Source organism: Perna viridis, chromosome 7, assembly GCF_037379345.1.
Source record: "Perna viridis isolate PV_CMFRI_1.1 ecotype Kerala chromosome 7, ASM3737934v1, whole genome shotgun sequence".
In the NCBI taxonomy this organism is placed as follows: Eukaryota; Metazoa; Mollusca; class Bivalvia; order Mytilida; family Mytilidae; genus Perna; species Perna viridis.
Genome location: NC_142451.1, coordinates 9,258,492 through 9,282,411, shown reverse-complemented (window position 1 = coordinate 9,282,411; position 23,920 = coordinate 9,258,492). Strand labels below are relative to the sequence as shown.

The window sequence follows — 23,920 nt, the reverse complement described above, 5'->3', positions numbered from 1 at the left end:
AATCATTCGGTCGTGAATTTCGTCTTTCTGTGGATGGATTGATTTCAGATTTGGTTAGTGATTTTGGCGGATGTTTCTAGAAAAACAGAGGACGCTTACCCTACCGGTGCACCCGGTCCATGCTCCCAGTTTTTAGTGGAGTCCAAGTTGCTCATTTGCTTTTGTTACTTTGTATGTATGATTTTAGTTACTTCATGTTCTTTGTTGTGTATGTCTGTTTTCCATGTCTGGTCTTTGTCCCTGGATTGCATTCTTTTGATTACCGCTATAACCTTTTATATAGATTGAGTAAGGCGCCAACCATTATTGTACTGAGGGGGGATTATTTTGAAAAAAAAAAAAAAAAAAAAACATAAATTACTCCAAATTTGAGCAAAGAGTAAATTGTTGAAAAGAAAAAAAAAAGAATTTACATTTTGAGTCTTATGAAATATAATAAAAATCCTTTGAGTTACTGTCCTTTAATCAGATGGAGAATTCACACCAAGTGCCTCATATATTTTACTATATATTTATGATTAATACAAAAATTAATCTTCATCATATTATGAAGCCTTAGAGAATGTGTTTTTTCTTATTTAATCTCTTTCTCTACATTATTGGTCTCTTTACCCCCTTTTCCTGTCTTCTCATCTAACCTACTTGTTGTCAGTCTGAATCAATAGATGTTACATATGAGTAGATACCATTAGAATATTTGTACAAGTCATATGTTGGTTGATAATAATATATAATGCTAAGCAAACATAATATTGTGTAACATGTACATCATCAATTATAGTTATTGTAAGTTTTGTTAAAGGTAGTTGTAATTTTTTTTTTGGATTTAAGGAGGTGACCTAGGGTAAGGGACATAACCCTTGAAATCAGTGATATGTTTGTATCATATTCAATTTCACCAAAGCCTATCAAGCTTTCATTGGAAACAGAATGAAATCAGTCAAGGTGTTTTTGATGCTTACATGAAATTGATGTAAAATGCCTAATACAAGCGTTACAATGATTTGTAAGAGTTATGTCCCTTACCCTAGATCTGCCTCCTTAACTTACTTTACATATCTCCATGCAATATTATTACATGAATAGGAAACCAGATTTTAGGGGACTTTGTAGCATTTACATGTACCGGTAATACATGTATGGTATGTTTTACCAGACGTGATTATTATTTGTTCATAGTTCATACTTATTTTCAATGTAAATATTATTGTTGAGCTTACATCATTACTAATACCCATAAAATTTTTTAAAAGACATTTCTTATATTTTGTGGTCTATAGTATAAATGACAATATTGATTGACTTTATACTGGATCAGTATTGCAACTATTTACGGCTAAACCTGTAGAAACATTTGATATAATAAAATTAATGTTAAATAAAAAAACAAAAAACAAAACTATGTAACGTTTTTAATTAACACAAGTTTACAACTACTATAATTCAATTAAACATGTATGTGTATGTAAATATGCCATACAAATGAACTGTATGAATACCGGTATTCCTTAACAATATGTCTAAGCTTTGGTCTGAAAATAATTGAAAAGGAGTAAAATTTGAATGAAATATCAAACACATGACACAGAAGTTGTTAACTAATTTTGGTACCTTTCAAAAAAAATTTCCATTTGGTTACTTACAGTTGTGGGCAACATTGTCATTTTTGGAAACTTTGTATTTTATAAAATGATTATGCTAGTCATGGTTCTGATATATTCTGAAAAATTACAATGGTTAGACATAGTTTTTATCATACTGCAGTAAATTGTAAAGGACATACTTCATTATAGCTTTAAATGATACTGACTTCTGAAAATATGATGAATGCATTTCATATTCCTTTTTTTCACTATTTTGTTTGAAAGTACATGTTTTTATATTTTACTTTTAGGCTGGTGAAACAGTGGATGCAGTATCATGGAGAACAGCCTCAGCCAGTCTCACCCTTCATGCAGCTCATGCATATTATGTTAAAAAGGTGGCTGATAAGTTGGATGCTGCTTTTTAAAGACAGGTCATCTCAATACTCAGTGCTATGTGTGCTATTACATTTTCCATCTTATAGTATGCTGATAAAATGTGACATTTTTTTATATTTCTACCATCTTACTTGATATGCTTCTCAGTTATGTGGTCATAGGGGTTTTGATTGAACTAAAAAGTATTAACATGTAATTTTTATTTATTTATTGTACCAATTATTCATGCTTCAAAGTAATTGAAACTCAACTACAAATACTAAAACATATATTTATATTTAATGGTCAGTTTGTGTACAATAATTGATGCATTTACTTAAGTTTGGCTTATTAACAGTGGTGTAATGTACCAAAAGGTAGAGTGTAAAATCTGCAGTACTTGATGATGTCACAGTGGCGAATTGTACAAACAAGGCCTGAGTGTAAAATCTGCAGTACTTGATGATGTCACAGTGGTGAATTGTACAAACAAGGCCTGAGTGTAAAATCTGCAGTACTTGATGATGTCACAGTGGCGAATTGTACAAACAAGGCCTGAGTGTAAAGTCAGTTGTACTTGATGATGTCACAGTGGCGAATTGTACAAACAAGGCCTGAGTGTAAAATCTGCAGTACTTGATGATGTCACAGTGGCGAATTGTACAAGCAAGGCCTGAGTGTAATATCTGCAGTACTTGATGATGTCACAGTGGCGAATTGTACAAACAAGGCCTGAGTGTAAAATCTGCAGTACTTGATGATGTCACAGTGGCGAATTGTACAAGCAAGGCCTGAGTGTAAAGTCTGTTGTAGTTGATGATGTCACAGTGGCGAATTGTACAAACAAGGCTTGAGTGTATAGTATGTTGTAGTTGATGATGTCACAGTGGCAAATTGTACAAACAAGGCCTGAGTGTAAAATCTGCAGTACTTGATGATGTCACAGTGGCAGATTGTACAAACAAGGCCTGAGTGTAAAGTCTGTTGTAGTTGATGATGTCACAGTGGCAGATTGTACAAACAAGGCCTGAGTGTAAAGTCTGTTGTAGTTGATGATGTCACAGTGGCAAATTGTACAAACAAGGCCTGAGTGTAAAGTCTGTTGTAGTTGATGATGTCACAGTGGCAGATTGTACAAACAAGGCCTGAGTGTAAAGTCTGTTGTAGTTGATGATGTCACATTGGCAAATTGTACAAACAAGGCCTGAGTGTAAAGTCTGTTGTAGTTGATGATGTCACAGTGGCAAATTGTACAAACAAGGCCTGAGTGTAAAGTCTGTTGTAGTTGATGATGTCACAGTGGCAAATTGTACAAACAAGGCCTGAGTGTAAAGTCTGTTGTAGTTGATGATGTCACAGTGGCAAATTGTACAAACAAGGCCTGAGTGTAAAGTCTGTTGTAGTTGATGATGTCACAGTGGAGAATTGTACAAACAAGGCCTGAGTGTAAAGTCAGTTGTACTTGATGACATCACAATGGCAAATTGTACAAACAAGGCCTGAGTGTAAAGTCAGTTGTACTTGATGATGTCACAGTGGCAAATTGTACAAACAAGTTGTGAGTGTAAAATCTGTTGTACTTGATGATGTACACATATTTTAGTTTATTTTGTTAAAGAAATGTGAAGACATCATGTCTTCTTTATACTGAAATATGTATTTAAAGTTTTTATTTTGTAAATAATGAAATCATGTATGAATTATATTATACTCTTGTTGAAAAAAAATTGGAAATATATTTTGAAACTAATTACCAGTGATATGTTGGGTTCACTTGCACCTTAAAATCAAATTGAAAATGTTTGAAATTATTGTTCCATCAAGTTGTCATATGCATTTCATATTCATTTCACCTAAAATGTATTATCGAAGAAAAAAACTTTTAGTTCATGTTTTTTGAGATGTTAGAAAAAAATTTTGATGAGACAAAGACAGTTTGAACGCAGTGTCATTTTGTGTGAATGCTTATTTTTTAAATTTTATGCCTAAAATGTATTAGAAAATGCAGAATTTGAGGACATCACAAGAATATAGTATGACAAACTGATACTATTAGTACTATATAGATACGTGCCTATGTACATGTATTTACTGTAGCACTGTCGGTTTAAGTACAAGTGCATATAAAATTCAGATGCTGATTATGGTAGAGGTGATTCATGGTGTAGAGAAACCACCAAACAAATGGTACTTATTTAGTTTACATATGCTATATTTTTACGTAATAATAGTTAATATTGAATTAAGATCAGTATTTTTGAGAAAATCATAAATTCATTTTCCATTAAAATCAACCAAATCAAACAAAATCAAGAAAGAGTTCTTCAAGGTGCCAATTTCATACACAATCCATAAATTTTTCATTTCAGAAATATACTGAGGTGGTTTTTAACGTCTTAGTCCACCCTATCAGGTCTCGCACAGAGGGGTGTTTACGCAACTAACTGACTGAGGGGGTTTTTAACGTCTTAGTCTACCCTATCAGGTCTCGCACGGAGGGGTGTTTATACAACTGACTGACTGAGGGGATTTTTAACGTCTTAGTCTACCCTATCAGGTCTCGCACGGAGGGGTGTTTACACAACCAACACTGTTTACATTGTGGTCTGTAATTTGGTGATTTTTAACATGCATGAATCACCTCCTGTTTTATATAGATTTCTACTTAATCTCTTAGGATTAAGGTTACTTAACTGTCTCAGGAATATTTGTGATTTTTATACTTTGTTTTTTGTGGTTTTCTTATGAAACATTTATCCATTTTCCATTTTGATGTCATATTTTTTTATTTGATGCGTTATTTTCTATTTGTATATTAAGCAAAAACACACTTTACTTAAGTATAGTTTTTATAGAAAAAACTTTCACCTTCATTTTTAACCTCCATGATGGCTCAGGTGTGATCCTCATGCCACTGGTTACACTTTTGATTTAGGATGATAATTGAAGAATTACTTTCCAAATCTGTTTGAACTTGAATGTATGAACACAATGATATGAATGATACAACATAGGTCAAGGTCCATTATGGTGTGTATTTATCATTTGGGAAATTTGTCTCTTTAAAATTAATGGAAAGCATGTGTATATGTGATGTCTATATACACATGCTTTCCATTAATTTTAGAAAATCCTGAGACGTTACTGTTTGATCAAGAATACGTTGACTTCGAAAAATAATTTTGTGTTGAGCTTTAAAATTACTCTAATACTAGTCATATAAACATCCATCCATGACTGTCTCCTCCCATCTGTGATGTAAACTGTCTGTGATATTCAATAGTGTTTTATTTTTATATTTTTATATATACTCTTTTAGTTCATCCAAGTATTAATCTAGCTGTGAAGTCAACAATGCATTCCTTTTGTGATGTAGTTTTTATTTCAGAAAGTGCTTTTGTACATTTAATATTTTCTTGTTTGATGTGTTGGACTAATACAATGTAGGGTCTGTTTGATTGGTTTAGAATGTTGGACTATTTCAATGTAGGGTCTGTTTGATTGGCTTAGCGTGTTGGACTATTTCAATGTAGGGTTTGTTTGATTGGCTCAGCATGTTGTACTATTTCATAGTAGGATCTGTTTGATTGGCTTAGCATGTTATACTATTTCAATGTAGAATCTGTTTGATTGGCCCAGTATGTTTGACTAATACACAGTAGGGTTAGATAGACTTACATATGTCATGTTCAATTGTTAATTTTATATCTATTTTATTTTGCCCCATTTTGGTAATGTACGACAATTAATATCTATAAATATTTTACTGAACTAAATTTTAGTACTGTGAAAATACAGTAATGCTCATGTTTTAACCTGTGTTACAACAGTGTCAATCTGGAACATTAATGGGTACTCACTTTGTTTTATCTGTAACTTGAAAAGTATTTTAGCAATATTATTCAAACTTTGCATAGTGATTATATACATGCTGAAGATGTGCACCTCTTACTATAGAGATATTTTAGTACATTTTGTGAAAGTTGAACTTAGCCGTTTTTGTCACTTTATGTTGGGAACGGTACCTCCACACTGCATCACCAATACTGACAGCCGGTCTAGTAGCTACCCCACTCCGTCTGTCCCTCTATAATTAAGACACTTATTTGCTGACAAATATATGATGGTGGTGCAGGTCCAGACATGTATTTGTCTTGTTTCAATTATCTTTGATGTTACTGTTTGATCAAACCATAAATTGAAATCCAAATACAATGTATATGATATTTTTAAAGATACGATGGATGTACATATTCTTAACTGTATTTACATTCAGAATTTTGACCTAATAACTGATACACATGAATAAAACTACTTTCAAATAGTATGTACAGAGATTCTGCTAATAATTGTTTTGTTTTTATTATTCAGTGATTTATTGAAAAATGCCTGTTTCAAGGCAATGGTTGTGATATTAAGTGTGTTCATCTAGAATTTTACAATGCGATTCGTTCCTGTTGTATTTCTTATTAGAAATATTTTATATAACATCACTTTGATAAATTATATTTTAATTCGATTCTGTACATTCCTGCATTGTACATGTATGTATTATTTGTTCATAGTGAAGTTATTTTAATTACTGGTAAAATCAGTCTTTTATTTCATTATGTAACTGGTAAAATCAGTCTTTTATTTCATAATAAAAACTTTGTTTTCTGTTTGATGGTTTTTTTAATTTAATCCTATAATATTATTCCCCCACATAAAAGTAGGTAAATAATTAGCATGATTGTATGTCCATTGTTCTTTCAATCTGTTCCCAGATTCAATGCACATTTTTTTTCTGAACTGAAACTTAAATAAATCTGAAGGACTTCTGGGGTTTTGTTTATTGTGTCTGGGAAGGGGGTATTACCTAGTAAGCATTTCTCAGTTTTTCTAGTTGATAATGTCTTCTCCCTCTTCTCTGTTAGAAAACCTTAAGACTGATGATGATTAAACATGACACTCGGAAGTGGTAACATTTCCATTTAATTCCCTATACTCACTTAAAATCCAAAACTCATGATCACCACACACCCTTGTTACTCCAGAAAAGACAGTACACCTAGATACAGATACGTTGCACTTGGTAGAATTTCCTCATCCTTTAAAAAAATTTCAAATCATCTTCTTAATATACAAATAAAATTTTATCAAAATGCTTAATTTGTTTTATTGACAACCAGGGAGTGTATTTAATATAAAGTGTCTGGGACAATATTTTGTCCACTTTGGTGGACAAGTTTTTTCAATAAATGGTCCACGTTCCAATGGGAACAAATTGTGCTCCGCTACAAGCTGACTTATTCCTTCATCCTTATGAGGCTGGCTTTATAGCTGATCTGATCCAAAAGAAGAAACATCGTAAACCAGATTCTTTGATCTCAAGTTTCTGCCATACAATTTTTATTTCAAGTTCTTTGGGTAGATGCAATGTATAAATTCCCCGGAAGTAGGATTGTGTCAAGATGATAAGTCATCTATACACTATACAGACACTATGACGTCACCTTCATCTCGACTTACACTTAGAGATCACTACTATTTTGTTGTCTGCTCAAGAGATCACTTACTATTTTGATGTCTGTTCAAGAGATCACTTGCTATAATGATGTCTGCTCAATCTTGGTTCCCTTTGGTAACTGCTTGAACAATTTGTCTTTTTTTTTTCGTACTATCGATCTCAGCAATATTGTCTTGTGGACTACAATGTACATTGTTATTTGATGTCATGACTTAGTCATACATGTAGTTCATATGATCAGAAAGAAAGAATATTGTTTGGCTGGATCCTTCAATCTCAGTTTCCGCTATAAAGATGACATGTTATCTTTAAACAATCCTAATTTCGGGGATTTGATACATCGCATCTACCCAAAAGAACTTGAGATAAAAGATACTACAGACACTGTGAAGTCAGCCTCATATCTTGACCTACACTTAGAAATCGATGGTAAAGGAAAACTATTGACCAAACTTTAAGACAAACGTGATGACTTTTCATTCAGAATTGTCAACTTTCCTTTCATCTGTGGCAACATCCCTTCGGCTCCTGCGTATGGAGTGTTCATATCACAACTCGTACGTTATGCCAGAGCTTGCCGAAACTACGCAGACTTTTTGTATCGCGCTAGAACTCTAACAAATAGGCTTCTGGAACAGGTGTATGTTGCTACAAGATTGAAGTCATCACTACAGAAGTTTTATGGTCGTCATCATGAATTCGTGGATCGTTATGGTGTATCCATCAGCACCATGAAAACTGATTTATTCAACGGGTCATAGTTTTCCTTTCCTCGTTTGTCTACCCCGGACTTGACTTTTTATGAGCAACTCGGCGGGTGTTTCTAGAAAAGCAGAGGACGCTTACCCTACCGATGCACCTGGTCCATGCTCCCAGTTTTTAGTGGAGTCCGAGTTCCTCATTTACTTTTGTTACTTTGTATGTATGATTTTAGTTACTTTATGTTCTTTGTTGTGTATGTCTGTTTTCCAAGTCTGGTCTTTGTCCCTGGATTACATTCTTTTGATTACCTCTATAACCTTGGTTCCCTTGATTACTCTTTCATATGATGAGCCCTAAAAATTCACACACATCAGTAAAAAAAATTGGGGTCATTTTATTATTTTAACACAGTCTGTACATTTGGTCGTAATTTTATGACAGTTTTCCTTACAGCACATTACTGTTACTTTCAAAATTAAAAACATCCCAATGAAAGTTAAAATGTCTTCCACAATGTGTACAGAAATGGGTATATTGAGAGTTCTATTTCTATCATATTGAAATCATAAACCTGGGCATAAACTTGGTAAGATTAAGTAATACTTCCCTGGTTGTTAAATTGCTTTTATAATAGGTTTGTTAAGCATATTTTTACAGCCTTCATTTCCTATGCTTCGTTTATCTATCAATCAGATGAAAATGAGTGTTCTTACATTGTTTGTTTTGTTTGTTTGTTGGGGTTTAACGTCCGAGCAGCAATATTTCATTGTTAGTGTACTCGTAATCCTGTAGTTAGACATATGGATCACATTCAGATAATAAATTCTATGCTTTAAATGACACTTTTCCTGCACATATGGACGAAACATGAAAATTTAACATAACAATATTTTATTTGTTTATATCTCAAATGCTGAATTTCATCCTTCATCGACATCGTCTATCGATAGCTGTATTTTTTTTAAATATTCCAGTGTCTAGTTCACAGTTCTGTAATGTGAAAGTCCGTGTTCAGGTTGTGAACAGTCTTTTCGGTGGCTCTTTGTTTGAAAAATAGTTGTCCTTAAGTGTTACAAGTAACGTTATCAGTATCCTTACATGTATCTTTTGGAACTTCTACGATACTTGCCTCAACATTTTGTTTATGGCTTTCTAATTCAAACTGCAATGTATCATTTTGTCCATTGGATGACAGCTGATTATCCCCCGGAAGTAAGAAAAAATTTAAGTCAACGTCTGTATCACCAATGTCAGACGATTCTTTGTATGAAATATACTTGCTAACTACATCTTTTCGAGATTCTATATCAGGATGCTCTTTCTTTAAGTGTTTATTCAAAAGTTTTCGTTTTTGGAAGCCTTTAGAACAACACTTGCATATAAACGGCTTTGTTTCGTTATGGCTTTTAGTATGCGTAGTGAGTTCATACTGATGAACAAACTTCTTGTTACACATGGTACAAGAGAACGGTTTTGGCATATGTGAATATTTTATGTGTCGATTCAATTGATACGAATCGTGGCACTTTCTTGGACAATGCTGACATTTTAACATCTCTTCCTTACGATGGCATCTCAATCTGTGCCGCTTCAGATAATCGTTTCTAGCGAACTTTTCTGGACATTCATCACACTTGAATGGTTTTTCCCCGGTATGTGTACGCATGTGTTGATTCAGATCAGACTTCTGACGGAACCGTCTTCCACATTCAACACACTTATGTGGCTTTTTCTCCTCCAACTCATGATCTTGTCTATGAACCGCCAACTGATGTAAATTGGCAAAATTCTCTCCACATTTGTTACATCTATGCGGTTTATCTCCATTATGAATTTGTATGTGATTCACCAGAAACACTTCCGATTCGAAGTTCATGTAACAAAACGAACACGTATATGGATACTGTATATGAAGCCGATCGTGTTCCGCTTTCTCTGACATTTCTACGACCCTACGGCATATTTCGCACTGGAACTTGTCTTCAGCGCCATCAGGCGTATGTGTAGCGAAAACTTGATTTTCTACCTGTATCATCACTGGTACACCTGAAGTTTTATCTTTGGAACTAGTTAGTGGCTGTAGGGTACTTGTGACCTCAGGTTCTACAGCATCAACTGGAAAACTGACATGATGGTTTTGTGAAGTTTTGTCTATACTTATTACAGGGTCAATTTTCTGGGTAGTCGGGGTGTCCCTATGAACAAGCTCGTGTGAATCCATGTCGGCCTCTACTATATCTTCTTTACATATAGGGCAGTTAAAAACAGCCTGATGACCAGTTGAGGTTGATGTTGTATCAATGAACTGATCACCGACGACACCCTTGTGATGAGCACGTACAATATGCGCGCGAACGCTAGACAGCCAACCAAATTCATTGTTACAAAGCTTACATTTGAAAGGCTTCCGCACCGTGTGGACTACCATATGGCGTTTCAGCATGCACATTTGAAGAAATCCTTTATGGCACAAGTCACATTTGAAAACTTTACCTCCCTCGTGTTCTTTCATATGCAAACGAAGGCGTGACATAGTCGTGTATGTTTCACCACATTTCTCACAATTGAAAATGGTCGACTGCACAGGAGTCCCTGAGCACTTGTGTTGTCGGAGCTGTATCTCTTTGATAAACGTCTTCAAACACAAGTCACAACGCTTTTTCTTAGTTTCATCGTGGGTGAGAAGGTGGAATTTATAACTCTCTTTCAAATGAAATCCTTTGTTACAAGTCTGACAAACAAATTCTTTAGTAGGAGCGTGACTTTTGACATGCCGTCTGTAGTAGTGAATCAATGAGAATGCTTTAGTACAAAACTCACACTTGTAAATCTTGTCACTGCTGTGGGTCTTTACATGTATATCAAGTTTACTCTTTCGATTAAATCTCTTCTGACAAACGGTACATTCAAATGGCTTATTGTCACTGTGCGTAAGTAGATGATTTTTCAATACTCCTAATTCTCTAAACGATTTATGACATATCTCGCATGTGAAGGGTCTAGAATCCGTGTGTATGCGCATGTGTGCGCGGAGTTTTGTTCCTACATAAAACCGCTTTTTACATACATCACATTTGAATCGTTTGTCATTAGTATGGGTCCTCTTGTGAGCGCTTAAGTTACAACTTTTTGTGAATGAGGCTGGACAAACATCGCATTTGTATCTTTTCTTAATTTGTTCTACATTTGCCAGTTCGTTTTGGGTACGACGGGTCCTATTGGCTACTTTAAGCATTTCATGGTATTCATTAGGGTTTAGAGGGCATGACTCTGCAACAACTGTTTGATAATCCTTTTTAAGTTCACCTGGCGTCTTAGCCTCGTTATGAGAGTCTGGAATTTCGGTTAATTTAACATCAATATCATTTCTTCTACCAGATTCAACTGAAGAAATTACTTCCGACTGAAGTGGAAGAGGAATCTTTGAAAAATCAAGCTTTAACTCTTTTGCTGAGTCCATTACAATTAATTTTATTGGAGATTTGGTGACCTCTAAATTCTCATCGAAACCGCTTCTACCTACTAGGTTGTCCTTGATAATGTTAAGGTTAACAATTTTAATTGGACATTGAGTTTGAGAAGAATTCGGTATTGAGTTCAAAATTGTGTTAATTACATCACCTGGAAGTTCCTGCATTGTATTCACTGGTGGAGTGTTCATTGTTAATTCGTCCACATTGGGAGACTTTTTGATATGCCCATTTGTGTCTGACGCCTGATGGACTTGTTTATCTTGTGATTCCTGTATTACAGGAACAACAGAACTTATTTTGGAAAAATCTTGATTGTTCAAATGGTTTGCTTGATTCATATCTGCTATACATAGATTTGCTAAACCATCAACCTTACGACACCTAACAGACTGGGAATATCTTTCAGTTGAAGTCATCATATTGGAACTTTCCGGTAAAGCAAGTGTTTCTCGATTTATAGTTAAGAATGGCGTCCTCGAGATTAAATCTTTCTTTGTATAAGATGATGTATTAATACAATGATTCTCGCTAGAAGGCCGGTCTTTGTCTTTTTGCAGATCAGTATGGATACTTGTGGCAAAAGTTTGTGACGTATGGTCCATAAATTTTCTGGGTGTTATCACTTTTGTTGCACGCAACAAGGTTTTTGAAGAAATCGTGAAATCATCCTTTTTCGAGTTTATGTTGTGTTCACCCGAATTTCCTCCAACGCCATCAAATGTTCCGGGAGGGAAAGTAATAAGTCCGTATAAATCATCTTGTTGGTCTTCGGTTACATTGTTGTTAAAGTAAGCCTCAATGTTTTCTGTCTGGCATTCCATCTCGCGTTTCTCAGTGTAAAACGGTTCTGATGTTTCTATGTCCGACATTCTGATCTGAAAAGAGACACAAAAGTATAGAAAAGTAAGTTTCAAATTGATCTACTGTTTAAGGATTAAAGTTGATCGGCGAAAGACACGTGATCTACATGTATTAAAAAAACTTCGATTACTGTCCATGTGTTTTTGGTAAGTCTGTAAGTCTTTTACATCAAAATGACCTCGGAGAATCATGTATGCTTAGTTAAAACGGAACTGACAAAGGAAAACAAATTACAATATATTACATACACGTAGCTGTATTTACATGTACACGTAATTAGAAATGTCAAAAAGGAGTACACGATATCCGTAATAGCTGGACACATACATTTATATGAACATCGGCCAGGTTGGACGTACATGTTTACATAGGCAAATTATTAAACGTCAGCAACTTTTCTAAAGGCAGTTTTATACATGTACTTTTAAGTGATTCATGGTAAGATTATATTATATACGTATTAATCAGATGCACTTAATCTTATTACATGTATAACTATTTATACCATCATGACTTTCATTAGATACTAGACTATTAGTATATAAAAATTGTATACAAGAAAACGATCAAATCTACAAGCTAAACGTTTCAAATTTTATCTCACAAGGCATATCATACTACAGTTCTAATAACCCATCTCAAATAACAATATACCACTCTTACCGAAGGTGACTATGAGATGGAAGTATCTATCTTGAACGTTTTGATAGCGGTTTTGTGTCATATCTAATAATACTTCAGTAAGGGTGTATTTTCAAATGACACTTATTGTTGGGGTCATTCTATTTAGAGCCGACTCGTTCACCTGGAGATTATGAAAAGGGGGAGTCATGAAAAAAGGGATGTTCCGGGCTAATTATTTGTTCATTTTTGTCCCCCTCTCAGCCCTGGATCCGCTAATGTGCATACGTGCATATACATGTACATACCAATGTTATTATCAACTAGAGGCTTCAAAGAGCCTGAGTCGCTCAACTGGGGAATTGAAGTCGTTTTACATCTATTTGGAACAAAAAGTTCAATATAAGTGGCCCCTATACTAACATTCCAGCAACCCACTGGAGCAACACAAACATTAGATCATTTGTAAAGAGCATTGAGGTCAAAACTTCTGAGAGATGAAAACAAAAAAAAATACTTTAACCGGTCAGAATTGGTCTAAACCAAACGTTTTTCTTTTAATCTAAAAAAAACTGTTGCTTGGACAGTGATTGTCAACGGGTAAAAATCATCGCACTAGCCTCAGAGCCATGTTTACGAAGTTTGATAAAAATGTATTTCAGAGACGCTGATTTAAGAAATTAAGACACAAAAATAACCCCCCCAAAAAAAGGTCAAAAATGGGCAATCAGTTTTACATGGGTCACAAGTATTTCACAGAAGTTTCACCATGGATAGATTTCATCTTGCTGAACACTTTTACAGATGTAATTTGTCTAAACCTAATGGTTTTAGAAATATTGGCGAACATATGTTGTTCCCACACCATTCAGTCTATTTTTTTTTTTTTTTTTGGAACAGCGGTCAAGAATGTCGGATGAAATATTCCCACATCTGTTGAAATATTCCCACATCTGTTCAATGCGGGATAACGCAAAGAATATGAACACCATGTTTGTTTCCATTTGGTTTAGTTATTTCAGATGAAGAGATTTTAACAAATAAATAAATAATAAGATTCAAAACAATATGCAATTTAAGGGGCAATAACTCCATATAAGGCCATCCAATTTTTCTAAAATTCTGACTGATGATAGCTGAACGATATCCTCTTTATGATGGAGAATTAACTTCCTTTAAGCTAACTGCTATTATTAATAGTCTTTTCAAGTTAACAAGCGAACATGTAAAAAATGTAAGAATGACATTAAATTGGAAATAACTCTTAAAAGGGTCGTAAGATTTACTTTAAATTTGCCGAGAGAAGATACATGTACCCTTTGTGACGGTTTTTGAAATAATTTAAAAGAGGTGAAGACAGACCATCTGGCCTATTTTTAGTAACAGCGGCCATATTTTTCAACAGATAAAAATCCACACACCAGTTCAAGGTAGAATACCCCGAGGAACACTTATACTAAGTTTGCCTTCAAATGGTCCAGTAGTGTCAGCTAAAGGAGAAGATATTTTAAAAATAGTTAACGACGATGAACACATGCATATCACGCCTAACATTTTAAGAATTCAGTCGGAACTTTGATACACTGGCATTTTTAAAATGGGAACAAGTTCCGGGAAAGGACAGGGAACTGCATCCTAATCCACAAAATGATTAACCAGAGTCCAATGATTTCCTTTTTTGTCTAAATAATCTTTAAACAACTTTTCAAACATAAGAAACACCCGCTCCTAATCCGCCTTAAATAGCGAGCGCCGCCAAGCGGTGTGAGCTCTACTGTTATTACGTGTACTTTCCCGTAATTTCCCGTAAGGTTCCCCATATACTAACGAATAAAAGTCATGTCCCGGAAGTAACGAAAAGTGACTGTCCTTACGGAGAAAATTCATCACTTCCTTCAATCAAACAAATAAAAAAAATATAGGTTAAGATTACGTTTCAGTAAAAATGAATTCATCTTTTCTGATAGTGTGGCAGAGTGGAATTTAACCAGGAATTGACTGTGGATATAATATTCATTTAATGTTACTCTTTCTATATATTTTTGTATTGTATTTTATTTATTATATGATATATGATTTGAGATTAATAAACGAATGGTTTATATGTTTATTAAAACTTACTCACATTTATATTAAAATGTATACATGTTGTTACTTGCATCAGTGTAATTAATAATCATTCACTTTGACTGATGGATTTACCTATCAGCTGATGAGCTATTTATAGAACTCTTTATTTCTCTTTTATTTATTGGTCTATTCAGGTCACATGTACTTTAAATTTCTCTTTTCCTTTGGAATGTGAGTATTATTCTCTTTGAGTTTGCTGAGCTGGATGGCAGACATATTGATTTCCTTGAGATTTTTTTATAACTTAGTCTATAGTTTCTGCCTAGTATTTCAACATAAATCTACTTTGGAAGTTTAGTTGTATTGCTGAGTTTCTGGAACTTGTATTTGAGGTTTTATATGTGTCATACTGTATTGTACCAGACAATTAACCTGACCTTTTCATCTATTTGAGAGATTCCAATCTGCCTTATCAATAAAAGAACCCTAAATCATCCATGTGTGTTTGTGGATCCCAATACGGTTTCAATAGTTTTCAAGTCTTTTCTAATTTGTTTTACCTACTTAAAGAAGTGAATGTTATGTTTATAAAAACATCGGGAAACACGTGGATGTACGTACGTGTATCCACGTGTTTTCCGATTGTATTATCAAAATGGAATCATAGCTTTTCTAAGATAAAAAAGGCAATCATTTTCTTGTTTGGAATTTGCAGGTGTCGTCAGAATTTTGTTTACGTCACATGATGTGTAAAATATTCCCACCATCCGTGGAGAACTGTAATATTTCCGGTATCTGTACAGTTTGACCTGACAGGCCAAAACTGAACAAATGGTTGTTGCTAGAGATGCCCTTAAGGGATGAAAAATGTAAAGTATTTATTTTTACGAGTCTCGCACAGACGGCACATGTATGGTAAAGCTCACGATGCTCGCTGATTTAGACAATGCCTACCCCATATGAGGTTTTGACAAATATAATCTACGGGTGCATTTTTCTTTCTCAACATACTACGGACGTATTTTAGAAGGTCCAGTATAACCAAAAGGGAAACGACAGGACTCGTCATTTGAATTAGTTATCTCCCTTTCCAGGCTACATAAACTGTAGAAAGCCGTTGTCCACAGCCAACACAACAAAATTTTATAGATAAACGTTTGGGGTAAGGGCTTGTATCAATAAATTTACATACCAAACTGAGTAGTAGTTCGTTGAATTGGTTGTTGTAAACACTATCTCTATATTTAGCATGAATTTTAAATTCAGCGCGTTGACGGAATATCATTGAAAAATATCCGTATTGTAACATGTAATCGATGCATGGATTATAATGTATTAATTAGGTAGTACAATACCGTTAGGTCATTTCTGCAAATTTTGTCTCATTTTATTGAAATAAAGCTGTTTTAAGGTAGTCTGCACAGAAATTTTTAGTGTTTTGTCATAAAAAAGTGCATATTTTTGAAATTCGTGGCGTGTGGAGGTTCATGTCATTTATAAGTAATTTAGTGATTATTGTTGTGAAATCCAGTAGCCATGGTAACATACTGAAAAAAAATATTACTTAGTTTTAGTACAAATCAAAGGTGCCTTTCCAAAACTAACAGCCAATTACTATGTTTTGTAAAATATCAGTTACTTAGACACTACCACAGGATGAAAGCATGCATGCAGTAGGTGGAAAAAGGGTAAAAATAATAATAAGACCCTTTTTGATTCATTCATTCACAATTTTAGTTCCAAAAGTTCATGCGAAATAAGGTATTTTGAAAATCAGCCATCTGATGCTGAGGAGAGAACCAAAAATGGCGGGGGACTGAAACGTTCTGGATACCATTCTTCCTTAAAATTACACCTGTTTACCATTACATATCTTACATCTGTTTATGTAAAAATGCTTAACTACATTTAAACAATATATCCACCAAATTTCAACTTTTAATTATAAGTTATACAAAATTTGATGGGGTGTGCGAAACAGTGTGCCTTAATGTAACTGTATAGTGCACTCTTAAGGAGAAGGGGACTTTTTAAGTGGTGTATGTCTTGTGACTTTTGGGAAGCTCTATTTGTATGGAATTAAAAAATACCAGATTTGTTAAAATTGAACATAGGATACTGATTCTAGAGCAAATCTAATACTTGGTCTGCTCCCCCAGATTGGGAATAATTCTGCCTTGTGTTCTACTACATGCATTCATTTAATGAAAAAGGCTGTGTACATGGCAAAAATGAGAAAACACATTAAGACAGATTTTTTTCACACTCCAGGCACTGAAAACAGTATTTATTTGATGTTTTTTTACCTCATCATTGGTTTTCATACCCCAAAAATAGCATATGAGGATGAAAGTATAGAAAATCATGGAGTTTTCCCAAAGCTTAAGACTGGGTACTAAAAGGCCTGTTTTGACTTTCTTTTCTGCATTGCAAAACTTATTTGCACAGAAAAAGTTTGTTCGGTTATCCATTTTATTTATTATAAGCTAAAGAAGTGACATTTTTTACTTAAAAGTGTTTAAAATAGCACATATCGCAAGAAGATACAAGAATATCTTCTATGACCTCACATTTGACATAATGAAACTTCATAAAATTTGGTGCTAAGGACTTATTTGCACTAAACAAATTTCTTGACATAAACTACATTTTCTGACTCAGTGCACCTTAACCTACAGAAGAAATTGTGGTTTCTATGGTGAGAATCCTATTTTTTCAGATGTAGGGTTCCCAAAAACTTGCCATAATGTAGTACAATACAGTTAAGTCATTTCTAAAAATTTGGTCTCATTTTGTTGAAATAAAGCTGTTTTAAGGCAGTCCTCATAGAAATTTCTAGTGTTATGTCATAAAAAAGTACATATTTTTGAAATTCGTGGCGTGTGGAGGTTCAAGTCATTTATAAGTAATTTAGTGATTATTGTTGTAAAATCCAGTTGCCATGGTACATACTGAAAAAAATATTACTGAGTTTTAGTACAAATCTGGGGTGCCTTTCCAAAACTAACAGCCAATTACTATGTTTTATAAAATATCAGTCACTTAGACACTGCCACAGGATGAAAGTATGCATGCAGTAGGTGGAAAAAGGGTAAAAATAATAATAAGACCCTTTTTGATTCATTCATTCACAATTTTAGTTCCAAAAGTTCGTGCGAAATAAGGTATTTTGAAAATCAGCCATCTGATGCTGAGGAGAGAACCAAATACGGCGGGGGACTGAAACGTTCTGGATACCATTCTTCCTTAAAATTACACCTGTTTACCATTACATATATTACATCTGTCTATGTATAAATGCTTAACTACGTTTAAACAATATATCCACCAAATTTCAACTTTTAATTATAAGTTTTACAAAATTTGACGGTGGTAACTTGGTGTGCGAAACAGCGCAGCTTAATGTAACTATATAGTGCACCCTTTATTGGTACAGATCGTCCGTTACCAGGGGCGGATCCAGGATTTTATAGTAGGGGGCCCACAGTTAAAATTTCGTCGAGCGGAGCGAGGAAAAATTGTTTTGAGGTTATATTTTTGAAATATTCTTCTAGAGTAGGTGCAATGTAAATATCTTTTGTGGTAAAATTAGTGATAAATTGAAGTTTCAACCTAAAACGGCCTAAATCTACCCATGCTTTGCAAATTTTAGGGGGCACGCCCACCACGCCCCCGCTAGAATCCGCCCCTGGTTACTAGACACTTTGAAAAAGAGGGGTGTAAGCCGGGATTCCTCACAAAATGCTATAGGTTACAGACCACCAATTCAACCAATGAGCATTTGGAACGTACGCAAAAATAGTCCTACGCAGAAATTACCCCTGTTCCTCATAGTGCTGTGAAAAAAGTTCTCATCTTATTTTAAAAATTTAAACAGTTTCTGAAAGGAAAAACATTTCTGTACATTTTATAGGTGCATTTTGCTTCTTGTGATGTGAAGCCTAATCTCCATAATGATTTTTAAATATACCCCTATCTTGTGAAAACACTGGGATTTCCCATGCTATTTATAGACCCTTCACTTCGGGTGACCAGTACTGCACTGCAAGTCTGCTAACCCCACATGCCATTCTGAGGATTGTGAGCTGACATATGTAGAATCATGCTGATATATAGTCATCTGCAGGTTAAAGTTAAGGTAAAGTCCAGAGAAGCCATTGAATATTGTGAAATTAGCATAGAAGCCTATGGGAAGTGGAATTAGTGGTTTTTAGCCTGAAGATGAAGCCATGGCAAAATGAAAAGTTTCTTGAAATAGCTTTAAACTACTTGAAGATCTTGTTAACTTTGCCATGAGAGGAATACACTATAAAAATCCTTCAAAATATGCATTTTTTTAAGTTATAGGTCCAAATTATGGAAAATTGGTCTTTTTGGCTGATTTTTATGTCCTATCTTGTAAAAAGTGTAGAAAATTTAGTAAAAATATCAAATATTAAACTTTGAGGGTTATATTTACCTAAATATGGTAGTAATAAGCACTTGAAATCAAGTTTTGTGTAGATTTGAGCAAAAATTAGGTTAGAAATGAGGAAAATCTCACTTTCATTACTGCGGTTAAGGCCATATAAGCATTCCCCTATGGCAACATGGAAAATCCATTATTGAGCACTTTTTTTGCTTTAGGTGCCCTTTACTGGTCATGTTTTAATGTGAAAACACTGTATTTACAAATTTAAAGACAAATATATCACCTTTTGTGAAAATTTAAAGATTTAGGATTTTTGACATGTGATCAAGAAAAAGGGGGAGGCATGTCAGAAATAAATTTTTAAAAATAGACCAATTTCTCAGAAAATGATTACTTTTAAAACTATTTCTTCATTAATATTGTTAAAAAACAAGTTGTGATTGATATTTTTTATTTGAAAAGTCAGAAAAAGTTCTTTGCAAATATTTAATGCATTTCAGTATGGTAGAATATTTTCACTTTTTTGCTCGCACAACTTGGTTACCCTATATTTAAAAATCAAATATTTAAAAAAGTGCTTGTCACATTTCACTGAAACTTTGCAAATGCATTCAGTATGTGTGTAGGAAGATACCTGTATAGTTATTTATTTTTTCTAAGACAAAAAGTGACTCTTTAGGTTACAGACCACCAATTCAACCAATGAGCATTTGGAACGTAGGCAAAAATAGTCCTACGCAGAAATTACCCCTGTTCCTCATAGTGCTGTGAAAAAAGTTCTCATCTTATTTTAAAAATTTAAACAGTTTCTGAAAGGAAAAACATTTCTGTACATTTTATAGGTGCATTTTGCTTCTTGTGATGTGAAGCCTAATCTCCATAATGATTTCTAAATATACCCCTATCTTGTGAAAACACTGGGATTTCCCATGCTATTTATAGACCCTTCACTTCGGGTGACCAGTACTGCACTGCAAGTCTGCTAACCCCACATGCCATTCTGAGGATTGTAAGCTGACATATGTAGAATCATGCTGATATATAGTCATCTGCAGGTTAAAGTTAAGGTAAAGTCCAGAGAAGCCATTGAATATTGTGAAATTAGCATAGAAGCCTATGGGAAGTGGAATTAGTGGTTTTTAGCCTATAACATTATTTGCCTTTTTTGTCAATTTTGCACATGAAAATGACAAATTTTCCAATGAAAGGTGAGAGGAGGTGCCGGCACCCTGCACCCACTCTGGATCCGTCGCTGTAAATCAAAAAGCGGTTATAGGACTCTGGGGCGATTGATTCAGATAAAATCTTTTTTTTTTTTTTTTTTTGCCTTTCAGTACTTGTTATGACTTCTAAACTATGGTTTTTTTGTTTTTTGTTTTTGCCTTTCAGTACTTGTTATGACTTCTAAACTATGGATTGGCTGAATATAGCTGAAATATTGCTGCTCGGACGTTAAACCCCAACAAACAAACATCTAAACTAGGGTAGTTTTAGTATATATTACTTCTTCACTAAATATTCAAATTGGTTGATTTAAGAATCGAAAAAGTACCAAGAAAAAACCTAAGTGAAGCTGCCATCGTAATATTTTTTCCTATTATGACTAATTTACTAACACTTCCGATACAATGCAAAACGTTTTAAACAGTGTCGGTCAAGGACATCCAAATATTTGGGTTTTTTTATATACCAACGCAAAAAATATGCTGTGTTAAATAACTAATTACAATCCGAATTCAAACTGTTGTGTCTGTACCTGTCCCATGCAGTTTTTAAAGCTGTACCCTGCGAAACATTTCGTTGTACTATAATAATAATAATAATAATAATAATAATAATAAAACATTTACTAAACTTATAATAAACATTAATTTTCATTTTCAGATAACTTTCTGCAAAGATGCAATGAACAGTTACCAGAGATGATGCTATAAGGATTTGAATCAAAACCCTAAAATGGATGACAAACGCGTTGGCAATATCGACAAAATATCTGTTAAAGAAATGAGTAATGTGTCCGTTCCTTCATCAGCTGCTATTGTTTTTGATTGGGATAATACACTGAAGCAGTATGATATTGCAAACCGAAGTTTAAAACCTGGAGTGAGTAAAAACGTCCTCCAGAAATGGAAATCTGAGAAACACTGTCAGTTGTTCATAATCAGCGCAATAAGACCGTCTAAAATGAATTTAGAAACTCTTTTGATAGAAGTCGGCAGACTTGACTTGGAGGATCTATTTACAGAACCGTCGGATCAAATCCAAGTTGTTCCGGATAAGTATACTCGGAAAGGAAACATAATTATATGTGGATATGACAAGGCGGAGACCTTCCTAGACCTATACCGTGAAAGTAGAACATATTCGACCGACGATCGGCAATTAAATGACCTTGAAGTGGATGGAGATACTGAAGACTCCGCCGTGAGCACATTTGAGACCTACGATCGACATTTAAAGGACCTTGAATTCGGTGGAGATATGGTAGACTCCGCAATGGGCACATTAGAAATGTCGAAAAGAGAACTTGGTATGAATATCTTGTTCTTCGACGACGAGGAAGTCAACATTGACAATTTCTCTCGCATCGTTAAAAATAGCCAGTGTTTTCATATAGTGTAAAAGTATATGCACACGGTTTATGCCCCGCAACAAGTAGTTCGTTTGTATATTTTTTCCCAGTTCGTCCCGGGCGTATTTGCAAGATGACTGAAAACGCTTGCACAAGTTAACTTAAATCTTTGAGAAAGTGTTAGTGGAAAGCCCCCTTTAATTATTTTTTTTAAATCTAGTTTTTCGTTTTTTGAGTTACGGAAATTTATTCATAAAAAGGGGAAGTTTTCACTTTTCTCACAATAACTAATAACGCTCTAAATAATTGAAACGAAATTATGGGAAAGTATATTTAAATATGTAGTAGTAAACAGTCCCTTTAATGGTTTGAAAAATTCAATTTTTGCACTTTCGGGTTACAGAAGTTTATTTATAACAAATGGGGGGTTACAAGTTTTTGCTTAATAACTCAAAAGCGCTTGCGCAATTAAAATGAAACTTTGAGAAAATGTATTAACAGTTGTGTCCACGTGGAGCGCGGAGGCATAACATAGTCTAGTATTATATTACTTTACTCATATTATACACTACTTTAAAGCACAGGTACTTGGGGTCGTTTTTTTTTTTTTTTTCGAAGACAAAAAACTACGAAATCATGTGTTACAACAACAAATATTGCAATTAAACTATCCATATGCAGTTTTCTGATATATGGGGGTCCACTGATTTATAGGACAAAACTCTCATATATTAGAAAACAAACTTCAAATGAATAGTGTAAGTGCACTAACACATGATTTCGCTCTTTTTTTTCTGTTTTTTTTACAAAAAATTCTGACCCAAAGTACCTGTGGTTTAAAGGCAGTATATTTACCCTTGGTAAATTGCTAACTGACGAGACATTTGCTTCACAGCTTGTATTGCTGTATACCTTTAAGTGCTCACTTTTCCTACGAATTTGTACCCTCTTCAGTTGTTAAAATTGGACTGGTCATGATATTGGTTAAGAGTCGTTGACCACTTAAATTGTTGCTAGCTATAGTATAATGGTTTTGTTGGTAGTTACGCTAATGGTGGCTTGAACTGCATAATTCTGACAGAATCCATCCTCCCAAGTCAGGGTTTTGAATCCACCCTCACTCCCTCAAACCCCTGACATCATTCATTCATATTTAGCGGGTATCGTCCAGCGCCATCTAGTGAGTTACCTAAATTTAACCCGGATCCAAAATCCAATCAAATCACTTGTAATAGAAACTCTTCGATATAACTTACAAAATGGCTATATACACATAACCTCATTTTTTTTGCTAAAGACTCTAAACAGGATCAGCAGTTATCATTTTTTGACCACATTGATTTATTTGTGACATCTTACAACTATCAGTTACTCAAGTCATTGTACCTTTCTACGGACATTTTATGTCAAATCAATTTTCATTGGTGCTTCTCACCTGGAGAAGCAACCAATCGGAATTGGCTGGACGATACCCGCTAAATATGAATGAGTGATATCAGGGGTTTGAGGGAGCGAGAGTGGACTCAAAACCCTGACTTGGGAGAATGGACAGACTCGGCCTCGATTCAGAATCAACAAACTGATTAAAGAGATTAAATAAATAAATCACAAACATAAATGTGTACATGATGTACTTTTATAAAGTTCATCTGGGGGTCAGTTTTTATAATGTCGTACGATACTAGTTTATTAGTCTACAGTATACCCCTAGTCTTACTTTTTTATAAATATATTTTCTTT

At 34.3% G+C, this 23,920-nt stretch overlaps 3 protein-coding genes across 12 annotated transcripts in view; 2 read left to right on the top strand and 1 right to left on the bottom strand.

Annotated features, from left to right (window-relative positions):
- LOC148611232 (transient receptor potential cation channel subfamily M member-like 2) overlaps positions 1–7,107 on the top strand; it is a 67,504-nt gene extending 60,397 nt beyond the window's left edge. For all 7 annotated transcript variants that reach the window (XM_088591547.1, XM_088591551.1, XM_088591550.1 and 4 more), the window contains one exon: positions 1,895–7,107. In XM_088591547.1, coding sequence (XP_088447673.1) covers positions 1,895–2,011 — 117 coding nt within the window. In that variant the 3' untranslated portion in view covers positions 2,012–7,107. The remainder of the gene's footprint in view (positions 1–1,894) is intronic.
- A 1,939-nt stretch (positions 7,108–9,046) lies between these two features.
- LOC148611231 (uncharacterized) lies at positions 9,047–16,485 on the bottom strand. 3 transcript variants are annotated; one of them, XM_088591536.1, is made up of 2 exons: positions 16,390–16,485; positions 9,047–12,520 (listed from the first exon to the last, which is right to left on the bottom strand). In XM_088591536.1, exons 1-2 carry the CDS (start codon positions 16,480–16,482, stop codon positions 9,236–9,238), a joined length of 3,378 nt encoding a protein of 1,125 aa, XP_088447662.1. In that variant the 5' UTR covers positions 16,483–16,485; the 3' UTR covers positions 9,047–9,235. The 3 variants fall into 3 exon arrangements, with proteins under 3 accessions (XP_088447662.1, XP_088447664.1, XP_088447665.1); XM_088591538.1 differs by lacking the exon at positions 16,390–16,485 and adding an exon at positions 15,635–15,856; XM_088591539.1 differs by lacking the exon at positions 16,390–16,485 and adding an exon at positions 13,170–13,237.
- On the top strand, positions 12,800–22,263 carry LOC148611230 (uncharacterized). Of its 2 annotated transcripts, none has more exons than XM_088591543.1 (2): positions 12,800–12,944; positions 21,493–22,263. In XM_088591543.1, exon 2 carries the CDS (start codon positions 21,565–21,567, stop codon positions 22,228–22,230), a length of 666 nt encoding a protein of 221 aa, XP_088447669.1. In that variant the 5' UTR covers positions 12,800–12,944; positions 21,493–21,564; the 3' UTR covers positions 22,231–22,263. The 2 variants fall into 2 exon arrangements, with proteins under 2 accessions (XP_088447669.1, XP_088447668.1); XM_088591542.1 differs by lacking the exon at positions 12,800–12,944 and adding an exon at positions 15,992–16,359.
- The last annotated feature ends 1,657 nt before the right edge of the window (positions 22,264–23,920 follow it).